The following is a 14,443-nucleotide window of genomic DNA, read 5'->3' as shown; positions in this document are numbered from 1 at the left end:
GGTTTCAGGTGGACCAATCAAGGCCAGTTAGGCCATACCATTTACCAAGGGGGACATTCCCTGGCCAAGGCTGCATGTGGCACCCCTAGTGCACCGGAAGTCCAAATACCACATTAACATATGATGTGAGGGGAGAGAAGGTGAGAAGGGATGTTCCCCTTCTCACACCCTCCTTTCCTTTCCACCTTTCTGAAGATGGGTTCAAATATTTAGGAATTCATATTACCAGATCTTTCACTTCTCTTCATGCTGATAACTTAACAACATTAGTTAACCAAATGAAGGATGATTTTAAAAGATGGTCTGCCCTACCACTCACTGACGGGTCTTATAAATGCAGTGAAGATGACTGTTTACCTATTTTTCTTACTGAAGCATTTTTTAAATCAATTAGTCAAGCGGTGAACTCATTTATATGGGGCAACCAAGCACCCAGAGTTAATAAGAACCTTCTACAAAGGCAGCGTTTTGGCGGACTTGCTTTGCCCAGTTTTATCCACTACTACTGGGCTGCAAATATTCATAAGATAGTCTGTTGGCTACACTCTCCTCATATAAGCTGGTGTGAGGAACAGTAATGCAAATAATCTAGCCTTAGGGCCTTAATTTATTCATCCTTACCTATAAGATCTTCTAGCTTCACCTCTCATCCTGTAGTACTCTCTACTCTGAAAATTTGGAGCCAATTTCGCTCTCATTACAAATTCACGTCTGCCTCAATCCTTGGCCCCATTCACAAAAAAACATTTTTCGTCCCTCTATTATGGATTATCATTTATGGAATGGTGAAGGGTAGGGTATGTACTGTTTTAAGGACCTTTATAGTTCTAAAACACTGGATAGTTATGAGAATCTACAGAGATTGTATGACCTCCCCATGGTATCCGCCCGATAGTAAAAGGTAGTAAAAATAAAATTTAAAATTAAGGCCCTTGAAAGGTAGCCTGATGCATCAGCCGCTTACTTCATTACATTTCATATAGCGTCTGAACACGAGCCGTAGAGATTCGTTTGCTTCCGGGAGGCGGTTGCTTCCGTTTGCTTCGACTAATCGCTGCTGCTTGGCGGTGACGTATGCTATGCGTTTATTTATTTCCGTTTATTATGTCCTGGTCATCACTAACGCCAAGCTGGCCTGCTGTTACACCCAGTATCCCTGCCTCCTTAATCTGGTCTTCTATCAGGGCAAGCAGGGGGGACACAACGATGACAATAGGGTTAGCATTAGCGTTTGGCTTGCATAATGTCTTCGCCACTAACGGGGCCAGCTGGTAAATTAAACTTTTCCCAAACCCGGTAGGAAGAAGTCCAAAAACGTCTTTGCCCTCCAAAAAGTTCGTCAAACATGCTTCTTGTTCTGGCTTTAAGTCTTCAATATCCGGAATAGTTTCAAGCACAGAGCGTATAGCTTCGCCGACATCCATCTCGTCAACTGTTATCGCCCGTCATCGCCACATCTGCTCGCTGATTGGTCCGTCCGCTCTGGCGGACGGAGCAAACCGAAACGCATTGCTAGTTCCCTGACTATATGGTTGAGGCAAATTAAATTTGCCGGAACCAGTAGGCGGCGCTAGCCTGGCTACTTGAAAGGTAGTAAAAGGTAACAAACCCAATTTGACTTGGTAGTAAATTTTTCATCACCACCTCAATATATAATGAGTTTCCATTTTTTGCTTAATATTTGTGTTTACATGTTTTAACAATCTAGCCTAAAAATACAGTTTACGGTGCTAACAGGACCTGAACTGAGTAGCTGTTAAGAGTTCCGTGGTTGCTATAGCGACGCCACAAACATTTTCCGCCATTTCTCGTCAGAGTTCCGTACGGCTGAGTTTCTATGAGAAATGGGGAAATGCAAGTTTTCTCAAACGTGGGTTGACGACCCGGCATTTAAAGACTGAAGGGCTGAAACCCGTGATGGGAAATGACCGAGAAGCATTTTGCTCGTTGTGTAAAAAAAAAACGATCAGTGTGACATGGAATGGCATTACAGCGAACAAGTCACACAACGCGTCCAGCGTTCACCAGCAGCGGCTTCGTGCGAGGGGGGAGCAGCTCTCGATGTCGTTGTTTTGCGGTCCTAGCAGCAGCACTAGGACTACAGGGGTCGCGGCAACCCAAGCAAATGTCACTAGCCCTGCTGGCACCTCAGCAGCGATAGACGGACAGATGTTACTTCCATCACAATTCCAAACGTCATCCCTCAGGGCTGAGGTTCTCTGGTGCCTGAACACTGCATCCAAACACCACTCGTACACTTCGAGCGAAGGTATAGGGGCAGTGTTCGCGAGCATGTTCCCGGACTCCCAAATAGCCACAAGTTTTACGGACGGATGGGATTTTTACTCTGAGGAGTTTGCAGGTCTGATTTCTTATTGTCGTTATATCCCCATTTTAACATTTTATGTCATAATCAGGGTGCTATGGTTTTTTTTTTAATCAGGAAAGTTAACCATAGGCCTATTCATTTTCAAAAAACTTTTTTGTGACAATTCATAGGAATGTGTTGCAAAACTGAACTTGAGACACCTGCTGTCTCAGTATGGATGGACCAAATGTCAATCTGAAGATGATGAAGCTCCTTCAGAACGAACATTCAGAGCTTTATGGGGATGCACAACTCATCAGTGTTGGCAGTTGTGGCTTGCACATCCTCCACAATGCCATGAAGGGAGGATTCACAACATGGCAGGTAGACAGGCTGTTGCGAGCTATGCGCTACATCTTCCACAATGTTCCTGCCCGAAGAGAAGATTACACCAGCACCACAGGATCTTCTACCTTTCCCCGACCTTTCTGTGGCCATAGATGTTCATTTGGCCCATGCTTTTAGCATACGTTGATGCAGTTCAGAAGAAAAAGTTGCCAAACCCCAACACAGCTCGCACGTTGCAATTTATTTATTTATTTATCCCGCAGCAGCTTCCAGACCGTCTTTTCCGCCATTTTCAGTTATAATTACGTAAACTCAGTCAAACCATAGCAACCATGGCACAATGGTAGGCATAGAAAATAAATTGCAACGTGCGTGGATGATCAGCTGGTCTGACGAGCAAGTGACATAGTTCCCGCCCAGACGCGATTGGCTGATACGTTTTGCAAAACGATTTGCAAAGTGTTTTGCGGATTGAAATGTCATTTGAATTTTGCAACACACGGAGCGTGGCGAAGTGCATTGCAATCACGGGGACGCTATAGCTTTTCAATTTGAATAAAGGAACTCAAAAAATTTGACAAAATGTTATTCTATTTTTATTGTTATAACTTTTGCAAATTGTATTGAGGATTTCATTGTCACTTTGCATATTAAAATACACTTTGAATAATGTATTTACAAATTACATTATTAAATTGCATAATGAATTGTCAATTGCATAATGTAATGACTTATTGAATTGCAAATTGCATTTCCATTAGAATTTGGTTTGCATGGTTTGTGTACAGGATCGTTATTCTAGTGTGTTGTGACACCCAGCCGAAAGGTGCTGGGTTCCTTGAGCAAGATAGAAAAAGAAATTGTATAAAGCAATCTGCAAATTGACACAATAGTAAACAGTGCTATGGTAGTTATGAATGCAACGCAATGGTTATTGTGAGATTTAAACATCCAACAATGTGTTTTATACGTCCTCCTAATCGGATGTGTCTGTACCTGGTTTCTCACGTGACGTCCTGCTCTCTAATCTCTGACCGCTCCTTGAGCCAGGTGAGGTCATTAACACTTTAAGCCTCTCGGGAAGGGATAGAGTTCAGAGCTCCGTGGCCTAGAGAAGTACAGAAGAAGAAGAAGAAGAAGGGAGAGAGACCTCCGTGGACCAGAGAAGAACAGAAGAAGAGGACACCGTTTCCCCTTTCTCTCTTTTTCAGGAGTGGTGAACCAGGTGAGCCGTGTTAAACTGTTGCTGCTTTGGGTTAAGGTTAGGGTTAGTGTTAGTGAGCTGGATAGGACGGTCTGACGATGAAGGGCGCTAGTTGTTAGTGCTAGGAGTAGGCCTATGTTGGTTAATTTGTCAATTCAAAAGTTAATCGACATTTCATCAAATAAAATCAAATAAAAGGTACTGGGAAATGTAATCAGAAGTATGGTATAACGAGTGGAACACCGGAGCCCGTCCTGTGTACTCTGAGACCCAGTCCAGTCAGCTCTGAAGCGCTGTCTCTGTATAACTCTGTGACCTATGACCTACGTCTCTGCTCCCCCTGAAGCATGTCCAAGGCAGCAGAGAGGACTCCCTCCACCACCTCCTCCCTCTCCATCACCTCCAATGTCTCCACATCCTCAGCAGAGGGGTAGGATTCCTTTTACGCCCCCTTACCTTTGTTATGATTGAGGCTGTCGATCCCAACCGATACTAGAGCCTGACATTGACAGTACCGGGGTTATGGGTTCAAGTCCCATGCCAAGAATGAACTCACTAATTGCATTGTAAGACAATCGTCCAACAAATCAAAGTACCGAAATGAGTAAAATCTCCATCTCCCCCGATATTTTTTACATTTTACATTTAGGGGGATTTTTTCTGACTCTTTTATCCAAAGCGCCTTACAACCATTAATTCACACATTCACACACCGACGGCGGAGTCAACCACGCAGGGCGACAGCCAGCTCATCGGGAGCAGTCAGGGTGAGGCGTCTTGCTCAGGGACACCTCGACACTCCGCTAGGAGGAGCCGGGGATAGAAGTAGCAGTTAACCCGCTCTACCTCATGAGCTACTGTCGCCCACAATATCCTTGATATCCGCCCACAATAACAGCACTAGCCCCTACCCTACCTGCTCATCAATGAAATGCATACCTGTATCACGTGTCTGAATATGCAGTCAATGTAGAACCAGATCACTATTTAGAATCAAGGTGACTTTGACTATGCTTTTGTCAGTACCAGCAGTTTCCAGTTGTCATGTAGTTGTCAAGGTTCAGAGTCTTATTTGATTTCTTGATTTCTGTCTCTGATCCGGTAGTCCGGAGAGCGACTGCCCGTCGGGCTCGTCCTCCGAGCCGCCCAAGAAGTCCAAGAAGAAGAGCAAGAAGAAGACCACGGAGGCCATGACCGTGGTGTACACGTCGGTGCTCAACAGCGTGTTCGGCGCGGTACGTAAAGCGCACACCAGGAACACCCCGGGAACCCCAGGTCTAGGAACGAGGTGTGGGCCCCGCTTTTGGTAGAACATTGGATATGAAAGTACTGCTTTTTCAACTGGTTTTGTTATCTCAGTGGTGTGTCCAATGATGTTCTATTATATTATATTAAAGCACCTCTTTATAACTTAATAAACACTACACTACAAATTCAAAACATATACTTCTAAACAAAGAAAAGGCAAGCGAACTCATGCAGCTTACCTCTTACCTTTTGAGGTTGTGTGTGTGTGTGTGTGTGTGTGTGTGTGTGTGTGTGTGTGTGTGTGTGTGTGTGTGTTAATCCACTCCCAGGTAGAGAGCTCTTAGACATAAGCCTCCTGTGGATTTCTGTTTATCTGCCTCATTAGTTTGCTTGAATGCATTTCAAGTGTGTCCCAGTGTGTCGTCCAACAAATCACAAATGGGATTCGGCATGACGTCAAGGAAATGAGCAGTGGAAGGTTTAAAGTGATTACAGGGACGCGTTCCGACTGTCCTCATAAGTCCCTCCCATCCTACACACACATTCAGTGAGTGGTTTTACATTTAAGGAATACTAATTCTGCCTTTTTTTCTGAATTCTTGAAATTTTAATGGTTTAAAAAAGAATTGCTCAGTTTTTCTGAATGAACACCTTGAAATCCCAAGAGAAGCTCTCATTCACTTAGATAGCGTCTGAATTAGCTTCCGAATTTTCATACCACAAAACCTTATCTCAGAATTCTGAGATTATTATGTGATTAATTCAGAAAAACAAGAGCAGAACAGAATTTATTCTGTTCTGAATGCATATTATTCCTAGGAAACACGGTCATTAACTCACCAAAAAGTGTAGATCAAGTGCTAGTTCTGATGTCCCTATTGGGTCTGGCACTCGGGCCAACTTCAAATTCAAACCAGCCGTCTTATTTGCCTTTCTATCCATAAGAAAGTCTCTAAAACGACCGTACACTAACCTTAGTCTGTGGCGCTTTTACCGAACCATACTCCGCCGCGGTGATGAGCGCTTCACTACCAGTTGAAAGGCACCGAGCTGGGTTGCTCCGCCCCCAGCGGGCGGTGGAGATGTCAGCCCTGGTTGCTGGTCGGAGCGAGAAGTGGTTGGCCTGGGGAACCAGACCGCTCCTGCCGGTTTCATGCGCTTCGCAGATCAGGTCCGGCTCGGCTCGCGTGCAAAAAAAAGAAAGAAACATTTTCAAAGATGGCAGCCGCTGATATAGAAAGATATTTTTTTTTTGATGTAGACGGTTTTAATCAAACTGGACGGTATATTTGCACAAAAAAAACGACTGCACTTTGGTCAAGCTTTGGTCAAAAAGAAAGATGTATTTTTTTAATTGCTCAGTGCTGGACCACCTGTATCGTTGCTATGATTGGTTGGAGGCCTGTCCACTTGAGAGGCACGAATATCAGTCTGGTACCTCTCCGTTCATTGTAGGAATATAGACCTATACAAAGTAAATAATCTGCGCGTTCTTGTGTATAAGAGGCCATGCCATGCACACATAGTATGTACAGCTTTATTCTTTATTATTTGTTTGTTCCTATAACTAAAAAAGCCTAATCAAAAAGGGTATTAAAGGTTTTATGAAGCACCCCGCTGTGATGATTTTCTTGCAAAAATAATATTATATGTTTCATGTTTCGCACTCTGGAAAATATGTGTGAAACATTGTTCAATGTGTAAACAGAACTAACCTGAAATAAATCCGCCCTCAATGAGCTTTGGAGATTAGAAGGCAAATAAGGGGGAATATTGAAGGTCAAACTGAATTCATCATCGCGGATATCATTGTGTCGCTGTCCATCTGAAACAAGCCAAATATATGAAATGTGTCTTAAACGAATCACTCTGATCAATAAGGTAGGCTATAGTATAAAAGTCATCAGTTAAAGACCTTCAAGCAGGAAGCCTGAACGTAATGGGAATGTAAATCCCAGCTGGGCTGGGCAGCCGAGACGTCTCCGTACAGCACAGTGGAGAAACGCCGCGTGTTATCCAAATGGTTTAATATATTTTGTTTGTGTGATCATTTGATTTTTGAATGCAGGAGAGAGAATTGGCTCAGGCAGAGTTGGATGGTGAGTAACAACCAAGGGACACCTCATGCTTTACTCAACCATCCGTTCCAGGTTTCTCTGGTCCGTCCATTCTTTTGCTGTTGCCTCGGTAACAACTGATTCCGTTGCGCCCCTCCTCAGAGCTGGCAGATGCCTTTAAAGAGTTTGACTACGACCAGGACGGCTACCTCAACTACAAGGACGTGGCGGAGTGCATGAGGACCATGGGCTACATGCCCACCGAGATGGAGCTGCTGGAGATCGTCCAGCAGATCAAGATGAGGAGTGAGTAGAAGGGAAACGTTCGCATGGGAAGCTTCAATAATGAGGAGCCTGGATTCAAAAGTGTATCAATGTTTTTTTTTTTTTTTTTAGTTGATGTGCATTCAATTCATGTTGTTGTTTTATTTAGCGTCATCCCAACTCACATACTCTCTCTTCCCCCGCTCCTCACCCCTCCATCACCTCCCCTCACCTTCTTCCTCCCCTCCCCTCCTCACCCCTCCATCACCTCCCCTCACCTCCCCTCCCCTCCCCTCCTCACCCCTCCATCACCTCCCCTCCCCTCCCCTCCCCTCCCCTCCATCACCCCTCCATCACCCCTCCATCACCTCCCCTCCCCTCCCCTCCCCTCCCCTCCATCACCCCTCCATCACCTCCCCTCCCCTCCCCTCCCCTCCCCTCCCCTCCCCTCCATCACCTCCCCTCCCCTCCTCACCCCTCCATCACCTCCCCTCCCCTCCCCTCCCCTCCCCTCCCCTCCATCACCTCCCCTCCCCTCCCCTCCCCTCCCCTCCTCACCCCTCCCCTCCCCTCCCCTCCCCTCCCCTCCCCCTGTGTGTCTCAGTGGGGGGGCTGATGGACTTTGAGGACTTCACTGAGCTGATGGGCCCCAGGATGATGGGGGAGACTGCGGACATGCTGGGCCTGAAGGAGCTGCAGTCCGCCTTCGTTCAGGTGGGCCCACAGCACCTCCTTACAGCACCTCCCCACAGCACCTCCTCCCCCCACAGCACCTCCTCAGCACCTCCTCACAGCACCTCCTCACAGCACCTCCTCCCCACAGCACCTCCTCACAGCACCTCCCCACAGCACCTCCCCACAGCACCTCCTCCTCACAGCACCTCCTCACAGCACCTCCTCCCCACAGCACCTCCTCCTCACAGCACCTCCCCACAGCACCTCCCCACAGCACCTCCCCACAGCACCTCCTCCTCACAGCACCTCCTCACAGCACCTCCTCACAGCACCTCCCCACAGCACCTCTTCCTCACAGCACCTCCTTACAGCACCTCCTCACAGCACCTCCTCCTCACAGCACCTCCTCACAGCACCTCCTCACAGCACCTCCTCCCCACACAGCACCTCCTCACAGCACCTCCTCACCACAGCACCTCCTCACAGCACCTCCTCACAGCACCTCCTCCTCACAGCACCTCCCCACAGCACCTCCTCCCCCCACAGCACCTCCTCACAGCACCTCCTCACAGCACCTCCTCCCCACACAGCACCTCCTCACAGCACCTCCTCACAGCACCTCCTCCTCACAGCACCTCCTCCCCACAGCACCTCCTCCCCTCACAGCACCTCCTCCTCACAGCACCTCCCCACAGCACCTCCTCACAGCACCTCCTCACAGCACCTCCTCACAGCACCTCCTCCCCTCACAGCACCTCCTCTCCCCACAGCACCTCCTCACAGCACCTCCTCCCCACAGCACCTCCTCTCCCCACAGCACCTCCCCACAGCACCTCCTCCCCACAGCACCTCCTCCTCACAGCACCTCCCCACAGCACCTCCCCACAGCACCTCCTCACAGCACCTCCTCCTCACAGCACCTCCTCACAGCACCTCCTCTCCCCACAGCACCTCCCCACAGCACCTCCTCCCCACAGCACCTCCTCCTCACAGCACCTCCCCACAGCACCTCCTCCTCACAGCACCTCCTCACAGCCCCTCCTCACAGCACCTCCTCCCCACACAGCACCTCCCCACAGCCCCTCCTCACAGCACCTCCTCACAGCACCTCCCCACAGCACCTCCTCACAGCACCTCCCCACAGCCCCTCCTCACAGCACCTCCTCACAGCACCTCCCCACAGCCCCTCTTCACAGCACCTCCCCACAGCCCCTCCTCACAGCACCTCCTCACAGCACCTCCCCACAGCACCTCCTCACAGCACCTCCTCCCCTCACAGCACCTCCTCCTCACAGCACCTCCTCACAGCACCTCCTCTCCTCACAGCACCTCCTCCTCACAGCACCTCCCCACAGCACCTCCTCACAGCACCTCCTCCTCACAGCACCTCCTCTCCCCACAGCACCTCCTCCCCATACAGCACCTCCTCACAGCACCTCCTCTCCTCACAGAGCACCTCCTTACAGCACCTCCTCTCCCCACACAGCACCTCCTCACAGCACCTCCACACAGCACCTCCTCACAGCACCTCCTCTCCCCACAGCACCTCCTCACAGCACCTCCTCCCCACACAGCACCTCCCCACAGCACCTCCTCCTCACAGCACCTCCTCACAGCACCTCCTCACAGCACCTCCTCCACACAGCACCTCCTCACAGCACCTCCCCACAGCCCCTCCCCACAGCACCTCCTCACAGCACCTCCTCACAGCACCTCCTCACAGCACCTCCTCACAGCACCTCCTCTCCTCACAGCACCTCCTCACAGCACCTCCTCCCCACAGCACCTCCTCACAGCACCTCCTCACAGCCCCTCCTCACAGCACCTCCTCCCCACACAGCACCTCCTCCCCTCACAGCACCTCCTCTCCCCACAGCACCTCCCCACAGCACCTCCTCCCCACAGCACCTCCTCTCCCCACAGCACCTCCCCACAGCACCTCCTCCCCACAGCACCTCCTCACAGCACCTCCTCACAGCCCCTCCTCACAGCACCTCCTCCCCACACAGCACCTCCTCCCCTCACAGCACCTCCTCTCCCCACAGCACCTCCCCACAGCACCTCCTCCCCACAGCACCTCCTCTCCCCACAGCACCTCCCCACAGCACCTCCTCCCCACAGCACCTCCTCCTCACAGCACCTCCCCACAGCACCTCCCCACAGCACCTCCTCACAGCACCTCCTCCTCACAGCACCTCCTCACAGCACCTCCTCTCCCCACAGCACCTCCCCACAGCACCTCCTCCCCACAGCACCTCCTCCTCACAGCACCTCCTCACAGCACCTCCCCACAGCACCTCCTCACAGCACCTCCCCACAGCCCCTCCTCACAGCACCTCCTCACAGCACCTCCCCACAGCCCCTCTTCACAGCACCTCCTCACAGCACCTCCCCACAGCACCTCCCCACAGCCCCTCCTCACAGCACCTCCTCACAGCACCTCCCCACAGCCCCTCCTCACAGCACCTCCTCACAGCACCTCCCCACAGCACCTCCCCACAGCACCTCCCCACAGCACCTCCTCCCCACAGCACCTCCTCCTCACAGCACCTCCTCACAGCACCTCCCCACAGCACCTCCTCACAGCACCTCCCCACAGCCCCTCCTCACAGCACCTCCTCACAGCACCTCCCCACAGCCCCTCTTCACAGCACCTCCTCACAGCACCTCCCCACAGCACCTCCTCTCCCCACAGCCCCTCCTCACAGCACCTCCTCACAGCACCTCCCCACAGCACCTCCTCACAGCACCTCCTCTCCTCACAGCACCTCCTCCTCACAGCACCTCCTCACAGCACCTCCTCACAGCACCTCCCCACAGCACCTCCTCACAGCACCTCCTCTCCTCACAGCACCTCCTCCCCACAGCACCTCCTCCCCATACAGCACCTCCTCACAGCACCTCCTCTCCTCACAGAGCACCTCCTTACAGCACCTCCTCTCCTCACACAGCACCTCCTCACAGCACCTCCTCTCCACACACAGCACCTCCCCGCTCCGTACGCTCTGTGAGACTCCTCCCCTCCCGTCCAGCGGCTCCGTGTGTCTGAAGGTTGTCTGAAGGTTGTCCTCAGCCGGTCTGTTAATAGTCAGCATGGTTCATATTGGACTGCATGGTTTAAAAGTTCATGTGTGAGAGACAGAGTTTAACTAAACAAATCAAATTGTATCTATGTCCAATATGGAGTCGTTCAGATAACTGATGTTGATGTAAGGTATTCATGTTTTTGTTCAAACTATTTACTGTTGTGGAGAATGGAAACTCTCGTTCTCTTTTATCCCCATGTCTCCTTACCTCTCTCTCTCTCCCTCTCCCTCTCCCTCTCCCTCTCTCTCTTTCTCTCTCTCTCTCTCTCTCTCTCTCTCTCTCAGTTCGACCTGGACGGGGACGGGAAGATCAACCAGGACGAGATGAAGGAGGCGGTGAAGACGCTGCTGGGGGAGAAGCTGAAGAAAGGGGAGCTGGAGGAGATCCTGAAGGAGCTAGACATCAACGCCGACGGAGACATCGACTTTGAGGGTGAGCGGAGAGCTCACATGATGTGGCTCTGAGTATCAGAGTATAATGGACTATATATAACGGACTAGATATACTCTGTGCTCACTGAACACAGAGGGGTCTGAGTCTGGTGACGGCTTGGTTTGAACCACAATGTTCTCGGCCTGGAGGCCTCTGTTCTGACCTTTGACCTGCCATGGGTGACACGGGATGCTTCTGTCTCTCATCTCCTCTGCAGAGTTTGTGATGATGCTGTCAATCCGCTAGATGCCAGCAGACGTTTTGAAGTACGGACCCGGTGGATCAAGTCCTCCTCTTTGCGACGCGTCACGCGGTCACACAGTGAATGGACGGGTGCAACACTGCTGCAGTAGTAATGCTACTAGCGGTGTGTGGTTGCCTATAACTGACCTTTGAATAACTTTGCATGTTTTTCCCTTGTGTCCGTGGTTGTCATGGAGACGTATCAAAGAATAAGTGAACACATAACGAGTGAGTTTAACGTTCCAGATAATGTACATCACAGATGCACTTTGTCACTAATATAACTAGAGAGTATATTTGTGATCAGTTGAGAAGAATGCTATCTTAACTTAAAGCATAGACTGCGTCATCTTATTGTATATTGCAGGAAATGGAAAAAGGAACCTGTACTAGAAATATAGTGCCTACATTTGAGAGGAACGCTATAAATCGATGTAATACTTTATCTTGTGTTTGTATTTTGGAGAATGTGAACCTCTTACTGTAATACAATTTTTAAAACAAAAATGTATATTTTTCTATTTTACCAAAGTCATTCAAACTGTGAAGCGATGGACTTTACTTTTGTTGTGCACTAATGTGTGCACGTGTGCAATAATAGGTGATAAACAAAAGAATCCCGAGACCACAACCAAGTTGTCGTGTTAACTTTATTCTCTCAGACAGGAGCTTCTCATGTGTTATGGGCACTGGCCTTCAGACGCAGGATGAACTTAATGAGCTGTTTATCTCTGGGGTATAGTCCTACAGCCTGTACCACTCCCCGTTAACAAATGGAAACAATTAAATAATGGGCTTTTATTCAGAGATAAATGAACACTGCAAGTCAAACTCACTATAATCTCATCATGTACCGTAATGCAGCTTAAAGCAGCTTTGTCAAAGTCGTTTTAAAGAATGACAAACATTTGCAATTATCAAGCATGGGGGGAAAATAACATAATTATACTCATTTATTCACACATGCTTTCGTGTCACAACACATGTGCCAAAAGTTTAACGTGTTAGAGTTGTAGGAACAAACCGTCAAACGTATTCATATATTATTCATTTCTAATAGTAAAACTATCTGTAACACAATATATGTAATATTAAGTTATATGTGCCAACTCTGCTTTCATAAATGTACCATACAGCATTTCTAAGCATCATTTGTGAGTCTTAAGACTCCAGCTTATACAGTAACCAGGAAATTCACATCATTTGGAGAGACAGGTAATTTGAGAGAAATACAAAATGGATGCCAAATTGGCCTTAGTGTTGAAAGAGAAAAGAGGAAAATATAGTTGCAATAGAGATACAAAGTGTGGAAATGGGCTTCAACACACATTCACAGCAAATAGTTTTTTTTTCAACCCTAATACATCAGCATTTTCTTTTCTTTTTTTTTTTACAAAACAAGGATATTTTCTTTGCACATCCTGCTCACTTGAAAACAACTAATATTGATTATGTAATTTACCTTCTTGAATTGACTGTATCAAATTATTCATCATGCATTTGCTTAACAAACTACAATGTATATTAAAGGGCAAAACATAAAAAATGTTATCTCATCTCCTAATCTACACCAAACCAAAACTACGGACATTAGCTTCCGTAAAACCCCACAACTGACATTGTGTCCGACGGCATATTTGACCCTCAACTCGTCAGTAACGTCCATCCCACACATTCAAACACGCAGAATATCTTCTTTCTAGATAGATAAATGAATGCGTTCATATTTAACCAGGTACACAAAGCGGGCAGAACAGGACTGGTTTGCATAAGTGGAGTAAAGGCTGAAGTGGTTTACATTCATGTCTCCATCTTCCTGGGTGGTGAGACGCAGACGGGGATGTCTGTAAACGGAACCACTCAATATCTCAGAGAACGCCCTCTCTCTGTGTCCTCCATTTGGTCCGGCGTTGTCTGGAGCCCACAGTCAGCAGTGGACCCCCCCTCTCCCACAGGCTCAACAGGGGGCTCAAACTTTTTGGAATAGAAGCCTCATTTAGCAGAGGGGTGTGTGTGTGTGTGTGTGTGTGTGTGTGCGTGTGTGTGTGTGTGTGTGTGTGTGTGTGTGTGTGTGTGTGTGTGTGTGTGTGTGTGTGTGTGTGTGTGTGTGCGTGCGTGTGTGTGTGTGTGTGTGTGTGTGTGTGTGCGTGCAATGTGCAATGTGCACCTCAAGTGCTCTCCGCGTCAAGGGGATAACGTGCAAAGCAAAGCATGTGTATCGTATCAACAATCACAAGACAAGCGTCGCACACAGCCCAGAACACAACAAGACAGCGGGAGGACCTCCACCTCTTCAGCCCAGAACACAACAAGACAGCGGGAGGACCTCCACCTCTTCAGCCCAGAACACAACAAGACAGCGGGAGGACCTCCACCTCTTCAGCCACAGCTCAACACTGTCCTCCATTTTGACCCGGTCAGCGGCGCACAGGAAGCAGCTCCGACGTGCATCTCTGTGTTGGATCAACACAATCAGAGACGCAAAGGAGCCGGGGCGGGGGGGGGAGGGGGGGGGGCCCGGGCCCGGCGGTGGTTCTCCCCGGCGCCCGGCGGGGGGGGGGGGGGGGGGGGGGGGGG

At 49.3% G+C, this 14,443-nt stretch overlaps 2 protein-coding genes and 1 pseudogene across 3 annotated transcripts in view; 2 read left to right on the top strand and 1 right to left on the bottom strand.

Annotated features, from left to right (window-relative positions):
- Positions 1-948: 948 nt before the first annotated feature.
- Positions 949-2,912, top strand: LOC311368785 (annotated as a pseudogene). The gene is made up of 2 exons: positions 949-2,358; positions 2,500-2,912. The product of its transcript is annotated as an uncharacterized misc_RNA (transcript).
- Positions 2,913-3,090: 178 nt separating this feature from the next.
- LOC311368457 (calcium-binding protein 2-like) lies at positions 3,091-12,333 on the top strand. The gene is made up of 8 exons (XM_084487263.1): positions 3,091-3,881; positions 4,207-4,290; positions 4,966-5,095; positions 7,177-7,207; positions 7,328-7,471; positions 8,034-8,143; positions 11,476-11,623; positions 11,841-12,333. The coding sequence occupies exons 2-8, from the start codon at positions 4,208-4,210 to the stop codon at positions 11,867-11,869; spliced, it is 675 nt and encodes a 224-aa protein (XP_084343389.1). The 5' UTR covers positions 3,091-3,881; position 4,207; the 3' UTR covers positions 11,870-12,333.
- Positions 12,334-14,159: 1,826 nt separating this feature from the next.
- The window catches only part of LOC311368784 (tudor domain-containing protein 7B-like), a gene marked incomplete at its 3' end in the record, with an annotated part of 15,573 nt that continues 15,289 nt past the window's right edge, over positions 14,160-14,443 (bottom strand). Inside the window, exon 10 of the mRNA XM_084487559.1 lies at positions 14,160-14,319. Within this exon, the coding sequence (XP_084343685.1) occupies positions 14,160-14,319 (160 nt within the window). The remainder of the gene's footprint in view (positions 14,320-14,443) is intronic.

This window comes from Micromesistius poutassou (assembly GCF_964030765.1).
Source record: "Micromesistius poutassou genome assembly, chromosome: 23".
Taxonomy (NCBI): Eukaryota; Metazoa; Chordata; class Actinopteri; order Gadiformes; family Gadidae; genus Micromesistius; species Micromesistius poutassou.
Note: the sequence above shows the minus strand (reverse complement) of the source record. Positions and strands in the feature narration are given on the sequence as shown.